Source organism: Taurulus bubalis, assembly GCF_910589615.1.
Source record: "Taurulus bubalis genome assembly, chromosome: 21".
Classification (NCBI taxonomy): Eukaryota; Metazoa; Chordata; class Actinopteri; order Perciformes; family Cottidae; genus Taurulus; species Taurulus bubalis.
In genome coordinates this window covers 9,965,793-9,992,281 of record NC_136609.1, presented here as the reverse complement: position 1 = coordinate 9,992,281, position 26,489 = coordinate 9,965,793, and the positions used below count along the sequence as shown (strand labels likewise).

Sequence of the window (26,489 nt, the reverse complement as noted above, 5' to 3'; positions counted from 1 at the left end):
GCATGAGCTAAGCTGAAGGTTTTTTTTTTTTTCTCTCCTTCTTTAGAACATTCCTGCTATGTGGGTCTCATCTGATGGTGTGTGAATTTGTATACATGTGTGTAATCATCCACCTCTGTGTGTGTGTGTGTGTGTGTGTGTGTGTGTGTGTGTGTGTGTGTGTGTGTGTGTGTGTGTGTGTGTGTGTGTGTGTGTGTGTGTGTGTGTGTGTAGATGGAGCAGGTATCGGACGATGAGCTGGACCACGGAGCGGAGGAGGACAGCGATAAGGAGGACCAGGACCTGGACAAGATGTTTGGAGCTTGGCTTGGAGAGCTGGACAAGCTGACGCAGGTTAACACACACACGCACACGCACACACACACACTATGAGAGGGCGTTTGGTTCCATAGATACAGACTCACACAGGTAGAGGAGCAGGGAGAAAAGGGCTGTATCCATAGCAACCTTAACACTGCTAATCCTGTCTCCCTTTCCTGTATCCTAGCAACTCCCCTCCCACCACTACTTTGTATTGTGTATTCGTGCAGGTTTGTGTCAGTGTGTGTGTGTGTGTGTACACACTAGCAGGCAGACATGGTTGCTTAGATCCTTTGCTTTGACTGTGATGTCAGAATGTGCGTGTTTTTTGCATATGTGCTCATGCTTTTTGTGTGTGTGTGTGTGTGTGCGCTCTGTAGAGTCTGGATGACGGCAGGCCTCAGAAACCACTGCAGAAGCCTCCTCTCAGGCAGGAGACGAACATGGCCAACTTCTCCTACCGCTTCTCAATGTATAACATAAACGGTGAGTCTTCACTCATCTGATCCAGATCCGTTTGATAACAGTACAGATGAAAGAAAATCATGAAACCCCTCCCCCTTCTCTGTGCTCCCTGCAGAGGCGTTGAACCAGGGCGACACAGTGGACCTGGATGCCCTGATGGCTGACTTGTGCACCATTGAACAGGAGCTCAATACCATTTCCAAACCAAACACGTCGTCTCGCGGCCAGCAGCGGGCCCCTGGGGGCCGCAGTGCCAGCACCAAGCACACAGGCACCAGTGGAGGGGGAAGCAGCGGAGGTAGCCCTGTTACACAATTTGCATTTACAATGGCGCTTCATGTCGTCATTTAGCGACAATAGAAATCATTACTCCACCTCTAAAAATGTATGTAATCATTGTAAGTAAATAATGTTTCTGCAAAACTCTTTTTACATAATGCCCCCACTTTGGCTTGGATAATGTTTGGAGTAAAACAGGAAGATGTCACTCTTCTTCTGGTGCTGAAGAATCTGCAAAAAAATCTCTTCATTTTACTAAAGCGATAGACAAAAACAAATGCATGCAGATTAATGATATAGTGGAGGAAAGAGGGGACAATTAGCAGCTTCCTGTTTGCAACAGGGAAATGTAGTCATTCGCAAACACAAGCCACAACTTCACCACACTGGTATCATATAGATGCAACCAGTGGTTTTTATTGTCTCATTTTGTTATCAGTAATCGTAAAAGTGTTTTATTAACAACCTCACCTAGTTGTAATATTAGCAAATATATTAATTAGGAAAAAGCACCGTTAATAGACCACATATCCTGTAGAAAGCGGCCCCTCTGAGCTGTTCTTGAAATCCCCAACAGGGAGCGCCAGTAGCAGCACCCGGGCGTCGCCGGCCAACACGGTGCGCGGCGGCAGCCTCAACGCCCGCCCCGCGGCCGCCAACATCTCCCTGGATGACATCACCTCTCAGCTGGAGAAGGCCTCTCTCAGCATGGACGAAGCGGCACGTCAGACCTCTTCCTCTTCTTCCTCCTCCTCCTCCTCTTTCTCCTCCACCACGCTGCGGCGGCCCTCATCGGGGTCGTCCGGCGGCGGGCAGCACAGGAGGACGGGCTCGGTGGGCGCGGTCAGCGAGCAGGAAGCTCCGTCCCAGCGGTCCAGTGTGAATTCAGCGTGTGCCTCAGCGTCCAGCATGGACTCCCTGGACATTGATAAAGTGATGACGGGTGGAGAGGTGGAGGGCCAGAGCAGCCCGAGCACACAAGGACAGAACCAGACCAGCACAGAGGTACGGCTGCCACTGAAACACACACAGAACAACACACACCGAGGATATCCAAGAGGTAGACGTAGAATTATCAGCTCAGGACAAAGTGTGCGTGAGCCACAGCGTGAAAGACTGCGTGCACGTTTCCCCATGTAATAACAAGGACAGCTCTCATCCTGCATGCTTGACCACACACACAGCGTGACGTTTGGAGAAAACTGCATGTTCAGAGTCAATCCACAATACGGACGTGCATTGACCAACACATTGTAATCTCCTATAAAGCTCCCTTAAGTGAGGATTACAATGTTAACATCCTGAATTCTTTCGCTCACTCACCAAGCTTCTTGGCTCTGTAACAAAAGTAGAATATCCTCTCAAGTTTAACCTGTTTCAGAGACAAAGATCTGAGCTAATATGCTAAAACGGATGCTATGTTTAGGGGAAACAGTGACAGAGAGGTATATTTCAGTTCAGAAGAAACAGTGCATGTCCCCTGTCCCCCTGCATGTCATCATGTTATCTGTGTTTGCATCCTTTTCTATATCTGTGGTCTCGATCCACACACACACACCTTGCCTGCACCTCCTGAAATTCCCAGCATGTCACACTGCGACGGGCCAGACGGGAGCTTGACTTCACCTCACGGGACGGTGAAGTGGATCGGGCCACTGTAAGTGTGTGTGTGTGTGAGCATGTGTGCATGCATGTATTTTAAAGCTGCAGGTAAACACACATTATTTTAGTTTCAACCAACTATTTTAATTGAATCCCATGCAGTGTGCATGCACATGTCAGTATAAAAGTGTGAAAGAGCGATTGTGTGTCTGTGAAAGTAGCTGTAGACGATAGGTGTTAGCTACTGGTAGCTAGCACAGAATGCACAGTATACGGCGGATTCACACACTCCAACCTATTGCAGTCATGTTTGCTTTGTGCATATGTCTACAGTGCTTCTCACAGTCATTGCCTCCTCACCCACAGCTGCAGCTAATGACAACCACGACTGCTGAGCGCTCCGTTTATGGAACCTTCCTCTCGCTTCCACGCTTCTTTCATACAAAAAGATCAAAACACCTGCGATTAATAAGCCTCCGAGAATCATCTTGCACTGACTTCTTTTATATTTTGTCTGTTCCTCCTGTTTATCCTCTCTTCACCCAAGCACTCCTATCTGGACCGAGAAACCTCGCTCATTCTGAAAAGCATAGCAGGAAAGCCTTCTCACCTCCTGACCAAGGTGACTTCCTCATACACTCGCTTCTTTTTTTTGTTTTTTTCTCCCGTGTGTGTGTGTGAGTGTGTGTGCGCGCACTGTTCCTCTCTTCTGCTTTGCATGGAAAAATCCAACAGCTGCCAGAAATCAGACCAAATTTATTTATTTCACTTAATTAAAAGAACAGGCAGCCGATGTCAGCTTTTCTGAACTGCACTCTCACCGTCTCCAGCTGTGAGTGCTGCCAAACGGTAATCTTGGAAATTTAGGAATGCACAGAAGAAGAGGCAAATTGAGAGAAATGACAAGACCGTATCTTAAGTAATGAACATCTAACAGGGTGAGAGTATCTGTGCATCTGAATGGATTTTTCCCTTGCATCATTTTGCATCATTTTGCATCATTTACCATTCTCACACACTGTTCCATGCTAAGATTGAATACACTTGATATTTTTGTCCTACTCGCTTCCACGTTTTTCTTTCATTGGCATGTGATCTTTTGTCTCTGGGTTTCCGTCACTTTCCTTCTTTCTCCATGTAGCTGCCTTTTTTGATTTGCACTGTTTATGAATTTATTGATAGAGCTACAGCGATAAATCGAGTCAGTCAAGGATTTGCCACTCTTCTCAGAAATGGAGCGTCTCCGGATTTATGACTCGTTTCTCAGACAAAACAAGACATGCAAAGTAAATCTGCAAACCAGAAAACCTTTTCTTTTAGATTAGTTTTCTCAGACATTTTCAAAGGACCCTCGGTTAGTTGCAGCCCTGTATTTAATCTCAACGCCATGCGTTTCTTTTTGCTCCACTGTTTAATATACAGAATCTCTCACATCTGTTAATCCATCATGTGTCGGCCCTCCGAAATTCCCAATCTCTCTCGACGCTGACTGTAAACATCTTGGCAGCAGTTAGTTTCCACAGCGCTTGCATTCGTTGCAGCCATCGGCTCCCGTGCAAAGCTCATGCCGATCAGATGTGTGCAGATTTGTGGTTCAAAGTTGGCAGCTGCTGATTGTGATTTATTCTGCCATCGCTACACGACACATAGCCGAGTGCAAAGATTTAATAGACCAAGAGCAAACGGCAAATCGTGTTGATCTGAGGCAGCGTAGGGGGTCTTCAATGGGTCTGGAAAACTCTGGAGAATTGTTTTGTTTATTTTCGGCACGTTGAAACTCTTTTGAACAGCAGACAGCCTTGTCCTCTTCATGTAAGGGTAAACTGAAATCGCTCCATTAGCGGCCATTGGCATTGCGATGCGGATTTCTCTCCAAAACCCTTTCAGTTATTTCCATTCATTTGAATATAATGGATGCCAAGAGTGAAGCTGACTGGCTCTCGCAGTAATATCCACACAATTCATCCTCCTTGAAATGTCACAGCCCAAATCCTGGAGGGTCGATTTACTTTTTCTCTTTCTATTACAAAACGATGGTATCTCGGCTGTATGCTTGTGACATATCGGCTCTCGGTGTCTGAATGCAGAAAGCATTTGAATGGAGAGGATTTATTGGCCGTGGCGTACAGGCTGTGAGGGGGTTTATGTGTTAGTGTTCCACTTTTCACCGGAGAGAGGGAGCCGCGGTCGCCCCGGACTCACAAACTCTCTCTCGGTCCTCGCCCGCAAATCAGAATACTGAATGAGCGTGGGCTGTTTGGGAACAAGCGGGGAGAGACATCAAAGGGAGAGGGTGCCAAGATTTTTTTTTCTTTGGGTTCATGCTAGGCAGAAGAGCCTTTTAAAGTTGGCTCTGGTGTGGCTGAGTGTGAAAGTGGAAGGGAAAACGCCTGTGGAATAGGAATCAGATTAATGTCTAATAAAAAGCAGGGTGTAGGTGTCATGTGGGGAAGAAATAATGGAGGGGAGTCGGAGTTAGGCTGACAATTATGGAGCTAAACCTACAGTGTGACACAGATTGACTCTGGACTGTAATCTCCACAGCCTCCGTGACCTCTCCTCCCTCGCCGTTTCTCTCACGCTCACACTTGGCTGACTAAGCCAAACATAGTGTTGGCTTTATTGCATGAATGTAGGAGCTGGAGCCCTGGAGCTGGTCATTTGGAAAAGGCAGCCTGGGTCAAGGAGGAGGGGGTGGTCTTAAGATAAGAGGCTGTTAAGACCCCTCAACCCTTCTCTTGTGTGTGTTCACATGCCTGTGGACACACACTTGAAATATTCAGCACCTTCAGCGACTCATTCACCCAAATTCTGCTCTCCGTCGTTGTCACTGTGGTTTAGCTGCAAGGGCCAGTGTCGGTCACGGTCTCCCCGCTCGTCCTGATTGGCTAAAGGGTGGAGGGTCCTGCAATAGGGGGGCTCGCTGGTTGGCCGCCCCCTCGTTCTACTATTTTTGTTGGGATTATGCTCCATTGATTGGGCACGCTCCCAAACCCCTGCATCAGTTATAAAGAGAGAGAGAGTGTAAGAGGGGAGGGGAGGAAGAGGGAGTAGGAGAGTAGAAGGGGAGAAGGGGGAGGGGCATCCTCCTCCCGACCGTCTCATTTGGGGGTTTTAGTCAAGTTGTGCTCATCTCGGGGTGCACATGTCAGTGGAACTGCGTCTCGCTTTGAGTGATGGGAGATCTGGATGCACGGCTGACTTTCACCCACTGAGGACCGTTGTGGAGTAAGTTTTTACACGCCAGTAGCTGACTGAAAGGTGGCAAGCGGACAAAAAAGACTTTTTTTTTATTTCTTGTTTTTTTTTTGCTTGCAATTTAAAGACAAAAGAGAAAGAAATTGTTTGTTTTTTAAATTCGTGTAATTTAATTATCGACGCATCTGGATATTTTGTTTTTGTTTTTTTCCCCTCGAATTCCGAATATGATCTTTGCAGGAGATCACTGTGTATTTTGAGTTGGAGGGCATAGAGGCTTTCTGAACTGATCCCACACTCATCCGCAGCCTCGCACCCTTCGGGGATCTTCTACTATTGTTTCTCTTCTGCTGTATAGCGAGATCAAAGGAACCCTCTGCAGCTCCATATGAATCCAATATGGAGCCTTAGACTGCAAATGGAGCGCCATATTTGAGGGAACGCCGGACCAATGTCACGATAGCAGCGATTTTAGCAACGCGCTTTAGTCGATCAAATATTCACACGCGAGTAATAACACACACACAAACACACACGTGGAAGCATACGCAACCTCCGGAATGGAGGTGATGGCATCTTGTTGGAGGGGGCAGGTAAGCAACCCAAGGCTTGGAAAAATTGGATTTCGTTTTGCCCATGACACCATGCGCCATCATGCCAGAGGCTTTGTGCGGTTAAATGGTTTAGAAGGCTGCTTACTATTTAATGAAGTTGTGTGTGTGTGTGCATGATGTCTTGTTCGTACCAGAGGAATAATGAAAGGCATGGGTGAAGAAGATGAGGCAAGGCTTTGAAATCCGAGGGCGCTGTTGGGTTTTTCTCAGGGTTTTTAATGTGTGTTGTTGTTCTAATCATCACCGTGTTAACCATGCTCCTCCATGTCCATCCAGGAGGAACAAGCTGCCAAATTGAAGGCAGAGAAGATCAGAGTCGCCCTGGAAAAGATCAAGGAGGCACAGGTCAAAAAGGTAGGTCCACTTCTTTCCTTTGTACACGCACACTAATGTCGAAAAAGACCGTTCTGACTCGTGCAATAAATTGCCGTCTGGTCGTGTTCGCTGCACGCTGCATTTTCTTTGTGAACTTCATTCACGGCGAAGCGCAGAGAAAAATAGGTCATTGCGGTGTTTGATTATGTGTGTGTGTCTGCCGGGGAGGGAGCAAGACATCAGAAGCGGGCTTCAGGAAAGCCAGCGCTGCAGGACAATGCAGACGCGTTCCACACAAATAGTCTCATTCACCACGTCCAACCAAACAAGGGCTGGTTTTCGGTGAACATCGGGGCGCGATGAAAGCCGCGGCGCGTGCATGTCTCCATTGGGAAGTCCGTATTTATTTTGTATACCAGTGTCTCTCCACCAGTGAATGAATTGTTTCTGTGAATGAGAGCAACATAATGGTGTCCTTTTTACATGCAATGAATAGTTGAGACCCAACAGTGTTCCAGAGAGCGGCGCTCGACTTCACTGCCAAGTGAATACGATATGACAAGATGAAGAGCGCTGGTACAGTCGGCACATCAAGAAAAAACCCTCGGCCAGCGTAGGAGAATGCTGCGATGTGCTAAATTATTAGTCATGTGGCTGTCAGCAGTCTACACAGCTATGACTCACAATTTACTATGATTTGGATTTATGACATGGACGCAGTTTGATTGCGTCTGGATTTTTGGTTTGATTCAATTTAGATTTTTTTCTGCCAGACTAGGGTTTTTGGTTTGAGGTTTTAGGGGTCGCTCCTGTGAGAAATGTAGGTCAGACTCCCCGTGTCTTTGTCTCGCAGCACACTCTGCATTCTCATTGGTCCAAGTATCCCTTCGATCAACTGTACCCACCCTCTGATTGGATGTCAGGGTCCCTTGTGGGGGGGGGGGGGGGAGGGACAGGGGGGGGGAACAGGGGGTCAAGGAATTGAGGGAGCTTTATTCCATTTCACACCAGGACAAGTTTTATGTCGCTGCGAGTGTTGGGCTGGATTTGGCACGCGTTTGTCTCGGTCAGGTTAGTTTAAGATTGCTTGTTATGGAAGGCTTTTTATTGCCTATCGATGCAAAACTTTCAGATTATTGGATTTGAGTCATTAGTGGTTGTAAATGCTTATGCCCCATGAATAGTTTTGAAGTATTAGAACAAGCTTTGTAAGCACATGACCGCCCTACATCTTTTTAAAGCAGATTCGGTGGCTTAATATGAGGACATGTGCCTTCATAATGAATTTATTGCAAGTTGTTCCAAGAAAAGAGTAATTATATGAACGTTGAAGGTTATTGTTCCTTCGGTTAATCTTGCTAAGTGATTATAGACAGTAATCATCTATTTGTTCCCAAAGATTCTGGCGTGTATTGTTGAAAATGCCAAAAACACGTCTTTGAACTTTGAATAGGGTCGTTTCTTTCCATTGGATTTGAATATGCTGGCCTGTAGATCATAGAGATTAAAAGATTACTTTAGAGTGCATACATATATAATTGGAAGCCTGAAATAGTTTAAAAAAGATAACGCAATAACCTCTTTCTTAAAGAATGATTGATTTTACATTTGAGTAAAATAATCTACAATCCAATTTAAAAGCACCTATTTAAGACTTACTTCAAATGAAGATGCCATTTCGTCTTTTGTCCCATCTTTTGTGCATTACGTTCCACAACAAGTCGATCTTCAGTGATCACTCTCCTTTCTCCTCCTCTTCCTCAGCTGGTCATCAGGGTCCACATGTCGGACGAGAGCTCCAAGACCATGATGGTGGACGAGCGGCAGACGGTCAGGCAGGTGCTGGACAGCCTGCTGGATAAGTCGCACTGTGGCTACAGCCCTGACTGGTCTCTGGTGGAAACCATCAACGAGCTACAGATGGGTAAGAGAGAAATAATCATTGTTTATGGTTTGCCTTCGTCTGCACTGTTGGCATATGGATAGGAGGCACTAACGGTAACATGTATATTATTATTATTATCTGTGACTAAAAATAGTCAATGCTCGCGACCTCGGGCTAACCGTTAAAAGCTCTGCCTCACCCAAAAAAAACTGAAATCCCCAGAGGGAGGAAATTAAGTGCGTGTCAGCAAAAAACATTGCACATCTTGCATCTTATCTTCATTGCTCCCTCTTGTCTCTCCTCCCTCTCTCAGAGCGTATTTTCGAGGATCATGAGAACTTGGTGGAGAATCTATTAAACTGGACCCGGGACAGCCACAACAAGCTCATGTTCATCGAACGCATCGAGAAATATGCTCTCTTCAAGAACCCTCAGGTGACCGTCCATTACACACACACATAGAGGAGAGGGGACCGATCATCTCATCAATATCCTGCTCTGCATTCAGTGTATGAATGCTGACAGCGTATGCCGTACACACAAACCATTGTTTATGCATGCGGAGTGCCGGCACGGCCCAGAGAGTGAACAGGGGAGTGTGTTTGTGGAGGAGAGCTGGAAGTAGGTCAAAGCTCTAAAGCGAGTAAAGGTGAATAATTTATTTAACATAAGATGAGGTGAGCCGCTGACTTTACTCTTCCCCCTTCCTTCCCTCACTGTTCCTCTCGATCATCTCCAGAACTACTTGCTGGGGCGGAAGGAGACATCCGAAATGGCTGACAGGAATAAAGAGGCTTTACTAGAGGTGAGCTTATGTACGAGCACAAACTTTCCTGTCGTTTCCGACACTTTCCACGGGAGGATCTCTAACTTTGACATCAACTCCTGTGCGTCCGTCAGGAGTGCTTCTGTGGCGGCTCGGTGTCGGTGCCAGAGATCGAGGGCATCTTGTGGCTGAAGGAGGACGGGAAGAAGTCGTGGAAGAAACGCTACTTCCTCCTCAGAGCTTCGGGGATCTACTACGTTCCCAAAGGCAAAGCCAAGGTCAGTGAGACTCGGGACGGGAGAACTTCAGGCCCACAGTCAAGCTGCTCAAACAAAATGAAGCCGGAGAATAGAGATGTGAGGTTGGGGTTAGAAGGAACAGATTCACACAGTCTGCTGTGGTATTTCCTGTTGATCGAGATGAACACAACAGAAACAACATGTGCTCTATTTTTAGCCCTATCCTTTTCTGTGACAGCAGCATTCACTGGCTGTGCTACCAGAGACCAATGCTGTTGATTGTTTTGTTGCCTTATTCAAATGCTGCAACCTTGTGTGAGCTAAAAAATACATTCAAGTTTCAGCTTGAGCATTGAATAGAGCACTCATCTTAGATCTGTGTAATTACCCTCAAAACATGAGCACTTTGACTAAAGTGGGACTTTGATCCTCTTAGCATAATTATTTAAAGCATTTAGAGCAACTTCACTCAAGCATACAAACCGCGTGTCCTCTAAAAATACTTTAAGGCTATTAAAATGTAATTAGGACTTTTGCTTTTCCTATTTCTATACGTTTAGTCGGTCCAAACATTCACCAAATGTTGTAGATACTGTAGGCAGCACAGAGCAGCAGCTTCATTCAACCTCGGGTCTCTTAGCGAAGTCAATCCACCCTCCTCTGTCTCGCCCTCTGCAGGCATCCAGAGATCTCGTGTGCTTCCTGCAGCTGGACCATGTGAACGTGTATTACGGCCAGGACTACCGCAGCAAATACAAGGCTCCTACCGACTACTGCCTGGCCCTGAAGGTGAGGGCCCCGTCCCTCTGTCTTCCTGCTGAGTGGAGACCTTTGTGTTGTGTGACGTGACTATCTGAAACCATCTGCAAATGTCATGGAAATAACACATGTGTAGCATGTTGACACGGACGGAGTGTGAATTTCTTTTCTCATGTGCGAATGTAAAACGGCCGCGTGAACATTTTTCTCAGCTTCTCAGAAAAGCATTCAGAATTAGAAAATACATTTACTTTTTTTTTTTAAATGGAAAATCGCTTCCAAACAAGTAAATTATAATTATTTAATTTGATTTGATTGCTTGCATGTTATTACTCGCTGTATTTTATGTAAAACTGAAGAAAGTGTCTCATAAATGCCCAGAAGATTAGGCAAAAGAAAAAAGACGAAAATTTGCATAATTTTTCAGTGGATGTGCGACTCATCGCTGGACAGTAAAACATGATTCACTTCTTTTTGCAGCATCCCCAAATCCAGAAGAAGTCCCAGTACATCAAGTATTTGTGCTGTGATGACGTCAGGACTCTGCACCAATGGGTGAATGGAATTCGCATTGCCAAGGTGAATTTCTGCGAAAAAGGCAAAAAAGAATAGTTCTCTAAGATACATTATGTTAAAAAGTTGTATATATTATTGTGTGTTTGTGTGTAGTATGGCAAGCAACTATATGTGAACTACCAGGAGGCCATGAAGAGGACAGAGGCGGCCTACGATTGGTCCTCCATCTCTACCTCCAGCATCCGATCAGGCTCCAGCTCTGCCAGCATTCCTGGTAAGTTGAATCCATCCGTACAAAATATTTAAAGTCTGGGCTTTCAAGGTAGACGCATTTCAAAAAGAAAAAGAAAAAAGCCATAATTGACGTATCAGAGGCAGATATATCCAGATTTTTATATCTTAATATGGTGGCAAGCTCCAAGAACATTAGATCTGTCAAACACCACTTCCCAAATAGAAGTATACTATCTTACTGTCTTACTAATATCGTGTCATAATTAGCTAAACAGCTATATTGATCATACGTCATAATTTTTTCTCTATAATATTCTTCTCTCAAAATGTCTTTCTGTCATTTGTGTTTGCTTCCAGAGTCCCAGTCTAATCACTCGGGCCATTCAGACAGTGGAGTGGACACTGGCTCTTCTCATGGCCGGTCCCAGAGTGTGGTGAGCTCCATTTTTTCTGAGGCCTGGAAGAGAGGTACCCAGATCGAGGAAAGCTCCAAGGTATGGCTTTCTTTCAAAGACGGAAGGGATTCAACAAAAATATGTTACAGAATCTGTCATGAACTTCACGGAGCTAACGCCTTGTCTCTTTTCAGCATATGAGAATGGAGGCAACCAGAGGGGCCACCCTGCCGCACCCTTCCCACACTCACCGGCATCACAGCCAGCATTCAGCTGATCACCCGGCCCTGACGCCTCCTCCCCAACTTCAGGTTCAGGCTCAGCCCCTCCAACAGCCCCCGCCGCAGCATCAGCACACGCCGACGCACCCCCAGACACCGACCCAGGCACCAACGCTACACCAGCAACTACCTCCCCAGCACCTGTCTCCTCAGCACCTGTCTCCCCAGCACCTGCCTCCCCAGCACCTGCCTCCTCAGCATCAGCCCCCTCAGCATCAGCCCCCTCAGCATCAGCCCCCTCAGCATCAGCCCCCTCAGCATCAGCCCCCACAGTATCAGCCCCCACAGTATCAGCCCCCTCAACAGGCCCTGCAGCCACCTCCCCAGTTTCCCCAGCGCCCTCAGCAGTCACCACAGTCTCCGCAACAGCCGCAGCCCATCAGCAGCTACAACCACGTGCCCCCGGAGCAGCAACAGCTGGCTCCGCCGCCCCCGCCCCCCCCCTCCGCCGCCTCCCCTACCTCCCCCGCCCCCAGCTCAAACGGTGTCGCACCACTCGGCGGCTCCCACCATGTACAAGTACAGCACCATCACCAGGCTGCAGAACCAGATGGCCGCTCAGTCTGCCAATCACCACAGGTTGCCCAGTCACCTCCATGCAATAGGGCACCAAGTTCTGCCCCACGGTTCGACCCCACCTGCAGCACCGGTGCCCGTCAAACCCAACGTGAATCACATTGCGGCGAGGACTAATGTCCCGCCTCCCCCTCCTCCTCCCCCTCCACCATCCATGCCAGCCCCTGGGTCAGCCATGGCGATGTTGAGGCTGGGCCCTCCGAGCCCGGCCGGCCTGCCTGCCTTCATTCCCCCACCCCCGCCACCTCCTGCTCCACAGACAAACGGAGTAACATTTCCTCCCCCTCCCCCTCCTTCTCCTCCACCAACTTTTGCACCTGCTCCCATGAGCCAGTCGGTTTACCCCAACGGGCGGAAGCAAGTACTGAAGGAAAGGTTTCCCAGCCCGCCGCGGGACCTCTTCCCTCCAAATGGAGTCCTTGAGGAGTCCCCGCCGCCTGCCCCTGCTCCAGCACCTCCGCCTCCTCCACCCCCACCTCCGCCGCCACCTCCTCCTCCTCCCCAGCAGTTCCCAGTGCCAGCCCAGTTCCCGCCCCCCCCTGCTCCGCCACCAGCGGCACCCAAAACCTTCAACCCGGGCTTTTTCCCTCACACTGCCCCCAAACCTGTGTCACCTGTCTCTCCCTTTCCCCCCGCCCCACCTCCTGCTGCCATGGGGGGCCCGGCCCCACCGCCCCCTCCACCTCCTCCTCCACCTGCGCTCTTCAAGAAGCAGTTCAGCCTCCAAGCAGGCCACATCTCCAGCCATCCCCCTCCGACTCTCCCCAAGCAGCACAGCCTGTCTAAACAAACAGCGGTCTCTACGGGAGCCGCTCCTACCATGTCTTTGGTGAAACAACTAGCAAGTCAGTTTCCAGGAGCTTCATCCCATGGATCCAATCAGGCAGAGAACCCCAAAGCCCCCCTTTCCCCACCTGCAGTCAAGACCAAACCAAGATGGCAGCCGGGCGGCGGCCAGCAGCTGCAATCTCCAGAGTTCCCTCCTCCTCCGCCAGACAGCAACGTTGGCTTCCCTGCCGCGGCCGCCGCCCCTCCTCCTCCTCCACCTCCTCCTCCACCACCTCCCCTAGCCCCTGTTACGGGCCCGACTCCACCTCCACCTCCTCCTCCTCCTCCTCCTCCTCCACCACCTCCCCTAGCCCCTGTCACGGGCCCGACTCCACCTCCTCCTCCCCTCCCTCCTGGAAACCTGGGCTCCTCTCTGCGGAGGTCGTCCCCTGGGTCCTCGAATTTCGGAGGCAAGAAACCCCCTCCCGCCCCGCAGAGGAACTCCGGCACCAAGTTCAACGCATCAGCTTCTTATGAAGAATCCAGGAAAAACTTGCTCTGCAAGTTTGCTCCCCAGAATAACGCCCCATCTTCCTCACCAGGACTCACCTCTTCCAGTGGATCCCCTTCCAAGGACCCTTCAACTGGACCACCTGCTCCCCCAAAACCAGGCAAGCTCAACCTTGGCAACCTGCCCATGGCCCTCCAGGCTAAAGTGAGCCAGATAAAGCAACCCAGTGGTGACTTCCCTTCCCCACCACCTGAGTGCGCCTACTTCCCACCTCCTCCCCCAGCCTCTGAGCTCTTCCCTCCTCCTCCACTTCCTGGTAGTGACGCCCATAGCGGAGGACCTCCTAGGGTAGCCGTGGTCAACCCCCAGCCCCAGGCTCCCCCTCCTCCCCCGCCTGTCTCCCTCGTCAGCAACTCTACATGGGGGAAGAGCTCGCTGAAGAAGGCTCCTCCACCCACGCTTGTGCGGCGTAGTAACGCCACCCCGGAGCCCCCTCCGCTGTCACCACCACCCACCTCCCCAAAGGGCAGCTCAGGCCAGCCCAATTTCCTGGATGATCTCCACCGGACACTGAAGCGAAAGTCAGTGGGTCGCCAAGGTTCTCTCAACTCGGCCGGCCTCACGGGAAAGCTGGACCCTGTGGGAACTATGGACGACATGGCGCTGCCTCCGCCGCCCCCTGAGCTGCTCCTGGACCAGGGAAAGCAAAGCAACGGAGGAAATGGTGCCTACATGTCCGGAAACATCTCAGGCTATGCAACAATACGACGAGGACCCCCACCTGCACCACCCAAACGAGGGGACACGACCAAACTTACTGGCGAGTGTTGAAACTTGGACAGGACATTATGAAGATGGGTGAATAGACAATGAAAGAATATATGGAACTGAACACTTGTTGGGAGTCAACTCTGAATTGCTGTGTATATACTAAAACCCAGACCAGACCCGTGTCAGTTAGTGTTTGCTAATGATTGCAGTTTTTTAACATGCTTGGCATTCTGGATCAGTGGGGTTTATAATATTGGGACAATTTAGGCTGGAGCAGGTAAGTTTGGGGTCACAGAAAAGTTGGTTTAATTTTCTGCGATTGTCTAAACTCTCTGGGAGACATTGTATTATGGTAAACCCCACCCATCTGGCACACCAAGCAGATTTAAATGTACATTAATAAGAATTGTGCAAATATGATTGGATCCAGGTCCGAGCCAAACCATGTTATCCGCTTTTTTGCCATAAGTTTGTGCCACGTACTGAAGACAAACTAAAAAAAAAAAAAGAAAACACATCAGGATCTTTCTGCTTTGGTACTGCATGGACTTCATGTAAGAACAAGCCGTAAAACATGCAGCTGTTCTGGTGTGTGTGTGCATGAGTGGGAGAGAGAATCTGAGACTGGAGATGCATACATACATGCATGCATGTGTGTATGATTGTATGGTGGTGAAGTAGTTAACCATTTGAGAAGGCCTTCGTGGAGCGGGGACGGTTTGGTTTTATATAAAATTATTTAATGAGCGATAAACGGAAGGATTTTTTTTTTTGTATAAGTCTGTCTTTTAATAGCTGTTCAACAAAGTCTAGAGAGGAAGAAAACATGAGGGCACAATGGAATGTATATGGGACGGTGTGATTAATAACATGAATTACACACATGAAGGCAATGAGATAAACACTAAAAAAACATTAAAACTTTCAAATCTGTCGACTCAAACATTTCGAGACCACTTAGAAAACGCAAATCAGAAGGAAGCCTTATCCCCAAAGTCTTGCACAGAGGTCTAAAGCAAAGTGGAGATTTCTTCCAAAGGTTCAACAGCGTCTGGACTGTGCAGCTGAGGGGGGGAGAGGAACATTGTTTTTTATTTAATAGACTATAAATGGAGGAGGAGGCCTGTGACTGTATCTTCGTGGACTGTGTGAGTTCCCTGTGCGTTGGCTTGATTTTGGACCTTATCCTACAGTTCATATCTGTACAGTCGTAGCTGCTACTCCCTTAATGTCGGTCCCCGTCGCCTTCTAAAGCTACATGGCATCACAATTCGGGAAGTAGAATGTACAGGTTGGATTCAGTCCTGTGAAGTATACTCATCCACACAAGGTGACCCAGTTGGAAAGGATACATGTGTCTGGTTAATGTACAAAGCGTTAAATCATGTAGTCGATCACAGAAAACATCTGACTTTTAGACTGAATGTTGCTTGTCTGTTGTTATCTCCTGGTTTTGTACCTGCAGATTGGATCATGAAGGGTTTTCATTTCTTGCAGCAATGCCTTTTTATTTTTGGGGTGCAAATGCTGTCCTTTTTCAAGGAACTCATCATCAACATGTCCTTGTTTGCAAGGATGACATATCATTCATATTTCAGACCGTTTAAACTGGTTTTAAATTGGCTTTAGTGTGGAAATGTGTGCTTGAAGTGTCATTAAGATGGTTGTTTCCACACGGGCGCTGTTTAACATGCTATTCCTTCGCTTGAAGGCAGCATTACATTTCTTATAACTGATTACCATTGTCTTAACAGGATGTTTGATACAGTGCAGTATGTAAGTTATTGATGTGCTGATGTGAACATGTGGGCCCAAGTGAAATGAAGAAAAATGGTTGCAGATGTGTCCTCCTGCATATAAACTGAAAATCACAATATAAATGTTCAAACCAGACCACAATCCGCCTCCGAGTCCTCATTTGTTCAAATGGTTTGAGTAAGATGTAGCTGGGGAAGAGCTATGTCGTGATGCACTTAATGTAATGCATGTAAGCACCACGCATTCTTTATCCAAGTACAAATGATTAAAATGGGAACAGTGTTTGTTGGTCAGTGGAGCTTAGACTCCCTCTAGTGGTCTTTTGTTGTCCTACACTAAGAAAGAGTAACACAGCATTTAAGAGCCTTTTATAGCCAAATAGAATCATTTAAATTGAAGGGATTGAACTCTAAAATGTAGTGAAGCAGAATGTGTTTCCCAATGTAATGGCACAAAAAGGGACAACATTCATAATGTGTAAATTCTTTTTTTTAATTCAAGCTTGTCTTCTCATCAGCACCTAAATATTTCCAGAGTGAGCTGAACTTTCACACCAGGAAGTTGCTGAAAGTGTCGCCTCTGGGCCAGGCTTCCTCCGCCGTCTGGCCATGGAGAGTGTGACTGGGCTGGAGGTGCGGAGGAGGTGCACGGGTTGCAGGAGGAGCAGGAGGTGCAGGGGGTGCAGGAGGAGCAGGGGGTGCAGGGGGTGCAGGGTTTGCAGGAGGAGCCGGTACTGCTGAAAGGTATTGGGGCCCTGGTTAGTTTCATGCATTGAATATCACACTGATGAATGTGTATTGAGATACTTCAGCAACTGATTGTAGTGTACAATAACTGGTGAAAACGAGTTTACCTCTATTTACAAATGGGACGTTGAACTGGTGTCTCCCTTTTAAGACCATCTGTGGAATCAAAGCCTTGATATTACTCACATTCACTATATAGTTCAGGACATATTGTTGATTAAATTGATTGGAAAGCTTACATTTCTTTAGGGTGTGGGTTTATTCAAGTTAAGGCTGTATTAACTCATTGGAAAACGCCTAAATAAATGCAACAATTAGTGACTAGCAGTTTTTTCCACTTTTTTGGAGCCAGTATATTGTCATTTGCTTTGACTCAAAACACCAAATAAGCTTGAGAAATAAGAAGAAAAAAAAGCAAAATGGCAGCCCTGCTCCCCTCTGGTGTCCTCACCTCCTCACTAGACTCTGAGCTGGAGCTCGAGGAGTCGTGGTCACATCTGAGAGACAAAACCTGGGCCGAGGTGGCCGACATTCGAACCCGACTGGAGCAGGACAAGGATGGCTGAAGGGGAAGGAGAGGATGGTGTTTTTAATAGTCTGCTTAATGCACATATCTCGTCACTGCATCATGCAGGAGCTGATTTGATCGACACACTCTGTCCCAGTAAAGCCGTGCCAACGCAAACAGTGGGCTGCACCAGTCAGTCAACATGTGTCCTACCCAGAATTGAGATAAGAGTTGTGTACCTTTAACACTGATCCTATTTATGAATTAACCGGTGAGTGGTAGTTACAGAAAAGAGAGAATTTACTTTATTTCACACATCGTTAATGTCACTCCAGGTGTGATTAAAACAAACCCTTATCAATTTCAATGACATTGAACGTCTCACCACAAAGAAGCCAGTTCTGAAGGCGCATGTCTGGGGGTCGTTTCCGGAAGCCTTCACACACTCTGTCTCTTTAATGCCGAACACCATCAGCAGGTCAGTGGTGTTCAGGCTAACGGGCAGAATCTGGCAGAAATAATGTGATATTTGTCATAATCCCACAAAGAACATATGCCGAGTACTGCTGTTATACTGTATTACAACCTGCAATACAAATAAATAATAAAAATGGGTATAGCTGCTGCAAATTAACATAATCCTGCAGACTTCTGTGTGTGCGTACTCACCTGTTTGACAGAGCCTCGGGTTACCCGGTAAAGGTATCTGACATCAGAGTTGACCTGAGCCACGGCTGCTTCCAGACCCCTGTCTGCCAGAGACGTCAGCTCTGAGTCGTGCAGTGGGATTCCTGCGAGGACAAAGACGTGGAGACGGTCAGTCGCTGTATCCACTGATGAAGTAATCAAGAGAGAGCGACTCACCTGAGCATCCCAGACACTGCAGCAGGGCCAAGAGGAGCACGTATGACTTCATCTTGATGAGCACCAGACCAAAATCCCTCCGTTCTTCATTTACCTCCCTCTAAAGGTTTGTCCTAGCGCCGCTATGCGCCACCCCTTACCCTCCATAACCCCTAAAAACTCCCTTCACGCAACAGCTGTTAACCTTTGTTCAGCATTATTGATCTCATGGCGATGCCCCAAATTAAATGAGCACTATGATAAGAGTTCGGATCAGACCGCTTTGCTTCACACTATTGTATACGGCTCGAATCTGATTCATTTAGCAGCTTCTTACAGCACTATAGGCCTTTTCATCAAGTATTTTAATCAGTTTAAATCCATAAATACAATGTGCCTTGGAAATTAAAGGCCTTATCTGAGACAATGTTTATTCATTATGATATATATTCATTAATTAATTTAGCTCAAATGTGAATATTTGCTTTACTTTTTGGACTAAAAGACGTTTATTACTATTAATCCATCCTTTGAGAAACTACGTCAATGAGACTATCCCTTACTTTTGTTATATCTTTATTACATTCATCATCAATATCAAAAATGCTTCACATTTTGGGCATGTACATAATTCGAGTTCTTGTCAACAATAAATATGTTCCGTTACATTTTACAGCAAATTATTCAGCTGTCTAAAAGACTTATTTGTTTTAAGTAAACTCACACAGACAAAGGAATGCATCCTGCAAAAAAATGTCATTGCTCACGATAATGGGATTTACAAATACAACTAAGTGAACTATACAATTTTTCTGTGGCAGGATTCTCTCTGAACACATGAGGAGGCAAATATCTGATATATTCACTGCTGCTGAGACAGAACATGACTATATCTGTACCTGGTTTCACCTTCAAAACATGTCTGTTGTAGGGACATGTATCTAAACTGTACTGAGAAGAATTATTACAAACCTTCTTGATTCATTTCAGCGAAAAGAAGAAGCCAGTGTTTGTGATGTCAACACCCTCCTGTGTGAGTGATCTCTGCATCAGTTTTAATCAGACTTTGTCAACTTAAGTGCATCAAAGTAAAAGGTGCTCCAAGTGTCAAATATCACGTAACTGTACATGCAAACACACACAAAGAATGAGTCCTCTTATCGTTCAAGTGTTCCCATCAGGGGCTCCATAGCAGCAAGGAAGCAGGCTTCGAACTCCTGATCTGAGAAGCGAGCCACGGACTGCCGTGCGTTGCGTCTGATGTGCAGCCGGCTGGCGGGCGGCAGCGCCAGGATCCTCTCTATGGCCTCCGCGTAACTGTCCTCGTCATCAGCCAGGAAGCCGGTCTGGCCTCCCTCGAAAGGCACCACAATGTCCAGCTTGGGTCCGCCGGACTTGTGCGCCAGAATGACCTTCCCTGCTGCCATACACTCCACAATGCCTACAGGGGTGGGGGGGGAAGAAAAGCCAAGATGCACTTTTAAAATCATAGAAATCAAATTAGACAATCTAAACAAAACCTCACTCAGATGAATTACCTATTCCAAAGTGTTCGTTCCACATGGTATGCAGTCCGATGGTGGCTTCTGCTATCTCTGTCTTCAGCTCCTCGAAGGGCACGTTCAGTTTAAACGCCACTCTGTCGGCCACACCCAGCTCCTGGCACAGCCCCCTCAACATGAGCACCCTGTCCTCGTCTTCCTGGTTCCTGCATCCGCCAATCAGAACCAGCTTCAGCGCCTCCCTGCCCCCGGCCCCCTCCCTCCTCCTGTCTAACACTTTCTTGAAAGCCCTGATCTGCAGCCGGTGGTCCTTCTCCGGCCTGAACTGCCCGATGGAAACGATCGAGTGGCACTTCCTGTCCCCGTCCTCCTCCAGCGGTACATCCAAGAACGCGCTGACGTCGCAGGGCGGGTACACCACACTGGTGCGGTTGGGAGCGCGCCACAGTGACAGAATATGATCCAGGGTCCAGGTGGAGTTGACCATGATGAGGTCGCTGCAGGAGCCGGCCATGCCGTAGAGAAGGGCGAGGAGACAGTAGTAGACCACCTTGAAGGCACTCAGGAAGAGACTGTTGGAGACGTAATCTGGGTTGTTGATCCTAGGACAGTACAGTTTGTTATTTGAGGGGTTAGCAAAGAGCAGGTTTTAGTTAAGAATCCAATGACCAGTCAATCGCTGGTCTGTAAATGTTGCTACAGTTACTTCTGGTCACCAATAGAGGTCAATAAAGGTCATTCTACATTGCCTTTTCTATATGCATGTGCATGGAATGTTATATTATTCACTGGGGTATTTTTAAGATTTTTTTAAATACCCGGAATGCTATGTTCTCCACATAGCCATTGTGACACATCTATTTGGTAAAGACAGTCATTACCTGGGGTTCCTCTCTCTCACTATAGACAGCATGTCAGTGCTGATGGTGGGGTAGTGAACGTAACTCCCCACGCTGCAGCCTCCCAAGAAGCGGAAAAGGGGCAGCGTGAAGGTGTAGCCCATGGAGTCGATGTAAAGGTCTGGGACAAACTCCGTCAGCGCCTCCCATCCCAGGAAGATGGAGCCCACACTCTGTCCCAGCAGGGTGAAGTGAGGAAAAAGGCCGGGCTCAACAAGCAGTCTGTGCCTCAGGAACACAAACTGAACCGGGCGGGGGAGCGCGATGTTGAAACGCCGTCGCGCCCCATCCAGAATCTGCTGTCCCGTCACACCCAGGTCCCCTGTGTACACCACGAAGTTGATGTCCACGTACCTGAGCAGAAGTAGATTAAATGCTGAAGTTTTACCTACGTGACATGTTGTTTTGATTGTATTCCTGACTCACATTTCCTTTTCCACTCTAAGTCAGTATGGTTGACTATTTAGCTGCATATAATGCTGTCAAAAGAAATTTGTATGAAAAGACACCGTTTTAATTGTGACTACATCTTGGAAAATGCAGTAAATATGTAACTAGGAAGCACATAGGTTAGGGAAAGTTGACACGCGAAACTGGCAACTAATGCAACTTTGTAACAAACTTATTAAATCAGCTTTACCTGCTCTGCAGCGCCCTGATGGCACACCACAGCACCCGTTCTCCCCCACCACCAGCGTTGCAGTAGGGGTGGAAGAAGGCCACCGTGGGACGGCCGTCCCTCGCCCTCCGAGCGTTCCTGCTGCTTTGAAGCCAGAAGCGCACGGCCAGCACCAGCAGGACCAGGACAGCGATCAGCAGCACACACAGAAACACCAGGGGCAGCAGCAACTTCCACAGCAACCTGAGGCACAACACAGAGAGTTGATCAAGCAGATTATATTAATACGGCAGTTTTCTGAGGAAGAATACAACGAGAAAGGGGGAGAGAGTGTATACAAGCTAGTGGGATTAATTAAGAAACAACTCATAAAAGGAAAGGAAACTAATTGATGCTTTGTAAAGATGTGCACAGAGTCTGTACTGTGAAGATTAAAGGTTATTATGTGTAGAGTTACAGGAACATTGTTGTGACTTATGTACATTAGCCCAGGTTTTAATGAACATTAACTAAAGACACATATTGTAAGAATAACATTACAATATATAGTTAGACTACAGACTAGGACTAAGGAAGTGAGTGCTGTATCATTAATACGTCACCAGAGGCGCAGCCATCATAAAGGAAACGAAAAAAGCTCACCACGCTTTCAAGATTTTAAATACAAATATTATTTATTTCTGAAATACTAAGTTAGAAGCCTAGTACAACGTCTTACCTCGTTAATTCACACAAACAGAGGACCAGCTGATCGTGGCCCGACATCTTGCCTCGAGAGAAATCTAACAACACATCGACTTCTTCCCAGTCGTCGCTCTCCTCCCCGTTTGTCCAACTGTCGTTTATGTGGCTCCACCTGCCGGTGAGGAGGTATTACTGCACTACATTTTCCAGCTTCTATGGATGAAGAGTCGTATTGTAAAGCTTAAATATGAATTTAGTCTTTTGTAAACTATACCAATATTTCAACTGCTGGCTTCATGGCACCAGAAGTATACTAACCTGCTCCCTCTCGGCCACTATGTTTGATCTATGCTCTTTATCTTTAAAAATAAAGTAATGTTTAACTTCTAAATAAACACGGTTCTAATCAATATCGTGTCCTAACCCCCATGGTTGGAATAAACCTCGGCCATTTCAGTTTTATCCTGACAACATGAGGGCTCTTTTGCTTTTGTTTTTTTTAATGAATTTGGACAAACTCCTGAAGACAGGACACTGCAAAGAAACCCAGTAAGTACATTTAAAAAAAAAAAGTATTTGTTACCTGTGAGGTTATGGTTTTCCTCAAATAGGTTATGACACAGTTATGCAAACACGCACCCTCCTACCATGTATGTTGTGGTGCCTGAACACAGATGTAAACTCTACAGGTCATTAACACAATTTGAGCAAAGTGTCGGAAAATGTACACACCTCACCTTTGTATTCTGGCACTGTCAATAATAAAGATGGCAACGTTGTGACATGTCTATGTTTCGACCAGAGGAATATGCATCGTTCACTGGAGACACTGAATTTGACTAATGTCTTGTTTTCCTTTCATCAAGAGACCAAATTCTAACAATCACCCCGAAAACACAGAAACAAGTGGACATCTTGAAGACTATTTCCACTCAATATGAGGTAGAAGTAGGATTTTGTTCAACCAGTGATTGCATCCCTCTATTTATATTGTCTGTGAATCAACGCGTTCCATTTTCTCCCAGACAGCTTTATGGCAGCCTGTGTCATCCCACTACATCAAAGAAGAAACCGAGGTCCACCTGTTTGTTCCTTCAAACAGCTCACAGACCGTCAAGGCTCTGCTGCAGAAGCACGGCATAATACACACGTATGTGGCTCGTCTGAAAACAGAGTCGTGCAATTAGTTTGGTGCTTTTTTTTAAATGACTTGTATGTTTATTTTAGGGTGTTACTGGCCAACCCCAACGAGTTGATTGAAATGCAAACGAGGAACGACTCCACTGACCCACGAAGCAGCTCAAATTTCTACGAGAGATATCACAGTCTTGAGGATGTATGCTTTTCCTCTTTTAACTGTCGGATTCCACCTTCATAACATTCAGTTTTTGTTGATTTTGTGTCAGATTTCCCATCTTAAGCTTCACAGACAGGCTTTATTGCAGGACTATTTGTGTATTGCTGTATTGCACTTCATGTAAATACCACAGTTTACATCCAAACATGTGTCCTTTGTAGATCTACCATTGGATAAACAAGACCCAACAGGACAACCCGGACACAGTTAAAGCCATTCTCATTGGCTCCTCATATGAGAAGCGACCACTCTACGTTATGAAGGTACACCAATCCATCAGCTAATATGCTGCAATGAGGATAAAGATTATTGTATGTGTGGCACGCATTAATCACAAGCTAATCAGCATTTTCCCCCTTTAGAATTTCATCTGAAAAGTGTTGAAAGACTTTTGTTTTCCAGTCATAGAGCTGACATGTGAGATAAATTCAATGATTTTTTTAACAGTCACACTCCAACTCTCTCTCAGTTGTCTCTAAATAACAGTATGAATAAGACAGCAATGTGGATTGACTGTGGGATCCATGCCAGAGAGTGGATCGCTCCTGCTTTCTGCTTATGGTTTGTGCAATATGTGAGTACATTTAGTATCAATAGTGTGTGAATGTCTTATAGTACATGGGTTTGTTTGCTTTCTGTCAGGTCAGTTTGAGACTGGTCTAGCACTAAAATCAATGTCCCTTCTTGCACAGGCGTTGTCATTTTACAAGGTAAACCAAGAAATTACACACATCCTGGACAACATAGATGTCTACATCCTGCCTGTTATGAACCCTGATGGATACCATTACACATGGGCAACAGTAAGAATACATCTTTTTGTAAAGATAGCAATTTCTACTGGATTCGTGATTTCCATTGATTTATTTCTCTCAGGACCGGATGTGGAGGAAAAACCGCTCCGTGAGCAAGAGCAGCAACTGCATCGGGGTCGACCTCAACAGAAACTTTGATGCCAACTGGTGCAGTAAGTCTTCCTCTGGCATCACAGTCTCCTTCTTTCTGAGGAACACATTGAACTCTTTCTTCTGTCATATGAGTCTCGGTAGCATCTGTAAGGTGAAGTGATTCTGTATCTTCCAGCGGAGGGGGCCTCTAATGAGCCCTGCACTGAGATCTACTGCGGTGCGTTTCCGGAGTCGGAACCAGAGACGCGGGCCGTGGCTGACTTCCTGCGAAGTCACAAGGACTCGGTTCAGCTCTACTTCAGCATGCACTCTTACTCTCAGATGCTGCTCTTCCCGTACTCCTGCACTCTAGATGAAGCAGAGAACCACCAAGACCTGGTGAGTGGACAGTCGTTTCCACAGAAAGGATCAGATTCTGTCATTTCAGATCAATCATAGAAACTCTTATGTGTTTTTTTTTTAAAGCTTGAGATGGTACAAGAAGCTGCCCATGTAATCAGAAGACATTACAGGAACACCTACACATATGGTTCTGGAGCAAAGACTATATGTAAGAAAGGCTTCTTTAAAAAATAAAATAAAAAGAGAGCAAAATCTGCTTAGCTTGATTCAGTCACTCACAAGGTTTGGATGTCTTTGTCCGTTCTCCAGACTTGGCTCCTGGCGGTTCTGACGATTGGGCGTACGACCTTGGCATCAAATACTCCTTCACGTTTGAGCTCCAGGACCGCGGGCGTTATGGCTTCCTCCTGCCGCCATCGCACATTTCCAGGGCCTGCAACGAAGCTCTGATTGCTGTGAAGACCATTGCTCTCAAGGTTATTAAGAAAACCGAAGCTTCAACAAGTCCAGGTCAAACTGACTGAGCAGTTACAATTAAAGCTGAGAGCTCAATATTTAAAGTCCTTTTAGTGAACATAACTACATGAGGACATAAAAACTGTATTAAAAAAAAGATGAAGTGTCAATGTCTTTCTTCTGTTTATTTGTTACTTACTGAGCACATGTAGTGTATGTTAGAAAGTAGCTCAAATGAAAGATATACCATCACGAAGATAATACATTGATTTAAATTATTCTTGTAGATATCAATATTATGGTTGTAGTCATATTGTGTCATTCAGTTATCCAAACAATGTGAACCCATGTACGATGTAATGCAATCTAATACAGCAGCTCTGCATTGAAGATAAATAAAAAGTAAACAAAATAAACTTTCTCTGTGAATATCAAGTCCACGGCCGATATACAAACATAAACTAGACAGAATATTGGAAACATCTGTCTACATGTGGAATGTTATGTTGTTCATGGAGGTGGCAGGACACCGTCTGCAAGGAAGTTTAAGAAGCAAAAACCGTGTCAAATAAATGACATGACACAATGTGATCATCACAAATATATTTATTTATCACGTGTATATAAACCTGCCCATACAAAAAGACACCCAACAGGCTAACAATTCATGGAACAAATCAAGCTAGTACAATAACTAATTTAAAGGCTAAAAAAAAATACACACAAAAATAACTAATAATTAGATTTGACTAGAAAAACAAAAGAGGAGCTCTAAAAAATTAACAATGATTGGTCAACTATTAGTGTTCAGAATTATTATACAACAAAAAACGAAAACGTTCCCATCTCACTTTTTTATCTGTTGAAGTGAGAATAATAAACAAACTCAAAATCCGTGACCAATATAGCCACCCTTCTTGTTAATAACAGCAATAGGGTTTCCTGATCTGTTGACAATCTATTGTTCTTGCACAGTCTGTTCAGAGAGCTGGACTGTTCTCCTTCCCCATAAACATCCCATGTAAGGGCCCACAAGTCCTCAGTGGGGTTTATGTCAGGTGAGGAAGGGGCCATGTCATGATTCTTCCATCTTTAAGGCCTTTACTGGCTAAACCTGCAGGGGAGGACTTCCATGCATGATGGAGTATTGTCCTGCATACAAATCATGGTCTTCTTGAAAAAGATGCAGACTTTTTCCTGGACCACTGCTTGAAGAAAGTATCTTCTAAAAACGAGCAGTAGGTTTGGGAGTTGGTTTTGAGTCCATCTTCAACCCTAAAACGTCCAGCTGGCCCATGCCAGTAACCCACCTCCCCCTTGCTGGCGCCTTGGCCCGGTCTCGACGTTTCAACTTGTGGGTCTTGTTCCGTGGTGGTCGGGGTTCATCCTTCTT

General features: G+C 46.3%; 4 protein-coding genes across 4 annotated transcripts; 2 read left to right on the top strand and 2 right to left on the bottom strand.

Annotated features, from left to right (window-relative positions):
• Nucleotides 1–213: 213 nt before the first annotated feature.
• Nucleotides 214–16,361, top strand: raph1b (Ras association (RalGDS/AF-6) and pleckstrin homology domains 1b; the record flags this gene model as incomplete). Its single annotated transcript, XM_079236855.1, is given in 17 exon segments — nucleotides 214–333; nucleotides 681–786; nucleotides 881–1,063; nucleotides 1,622–2,049; nucleotides 2,630–2,701; nucleotides 3,194–3,268; nucleotides 6,735–6,812; nucleotides 8,538–8,697; nucleotides 8,972–9,093; nucleotides 9,398–9,463; nucleotides 9,559–9,702; nucleotides 10,342–10,452; nucleotides 10,903–11,001; nucleotides 11,092–11,212; nucleotides 11,530–11,666; nucleotides 11,765–12,282; nucleotides 12,284–16,361. Coding segments are annotated over 17 exon segments (4,791 nt in total). The 3' UTR covers nucleotides 14,535–16,361.
• Nucleotides 16,362–16,780: 419 nt separating this feature from the next.
• Nucleotides 16,781–18,402, bottom strand: spp2 (secreted phosphoprotein 2; the record flags this gene model as incomplete). Its single annotated transcript, XM_079236854.1, has 5 exons — nucleotides 16,781–16,858; nucleotides 17,430–17,540; nucleotides 17,872–17,994; nucleotides 18,156–18,277; nucleotides 18,351–18,402. The coding sequence occupies 5 exons, from the start codon at nucleotides 18,400–18,402 to the stop codon at nucleotides 16,781–16,783; spliced, it is 486 nt and encodes a 161-aa protein (XP_079092980.1).
• Nucleotides 18,403–18,905: 503 nt separating this feature from the next.
• alg11 (ALG11 alpha-1,2-mannosyltransferase) lies at nucleotides 18,906–22,157 on the bottom strand. The gene is made up of 5 exons (XM_079237029.1): nucleotides 22,068–22,157; nucleotides 21,371–21,592; nucleotides 20,713–21,084; nucleotides 19,868–20,433; nucleotides 18,906–19,770 (listed from the first exon to the last, which is right to left on the bottom strand). Exons 1-5 carry the CDS (start codon nucleotides 22,112–22,114, stop codon nucleotides 19,487–19,489), a joined length of 1,491 nt encoding a protein of 496 aa, XP_079093155.1. The 5' UTR covers nucleotides 22,115–22,157; the 3' UTR covers nucleotides 18,906–19,486.
• A 348-nt stretch (nucleotides 22,158–22,505) lies between these two features.
• Nucleotides 22,506–25,164, top strand: cpb2 (carboxypeptidase B2 (plasma); the record flags this gene model as incomplete). Its single annotated transcript, XM_079236965.1, has 11 exons — nucleotides 22,506–22,582; nucleotides 22,900–22,975; nucleotides 23,059–23,183; nucleotides 23,261–23,369; nucleotides 23,552–23,653; nucleotides 23,860–23,964; nucleotides 24,083–24,193; nucleotides 24,267–24,357; nucleotides 24,474–24,676; nucleotides 24,764–24,848; nucleotides 24,950–25,164. 11 exons carry the CDS (start codon nucleotides 22,506–22,508, stop codon nucleotides 25,162–25,164), a joined length of 1,299 nt encoding a protein of 432 aa, XP_079093091.1.
• Between the last annotated feature and the right edge of the window lie 1,325 nt (nucleotides 25,165–26,489).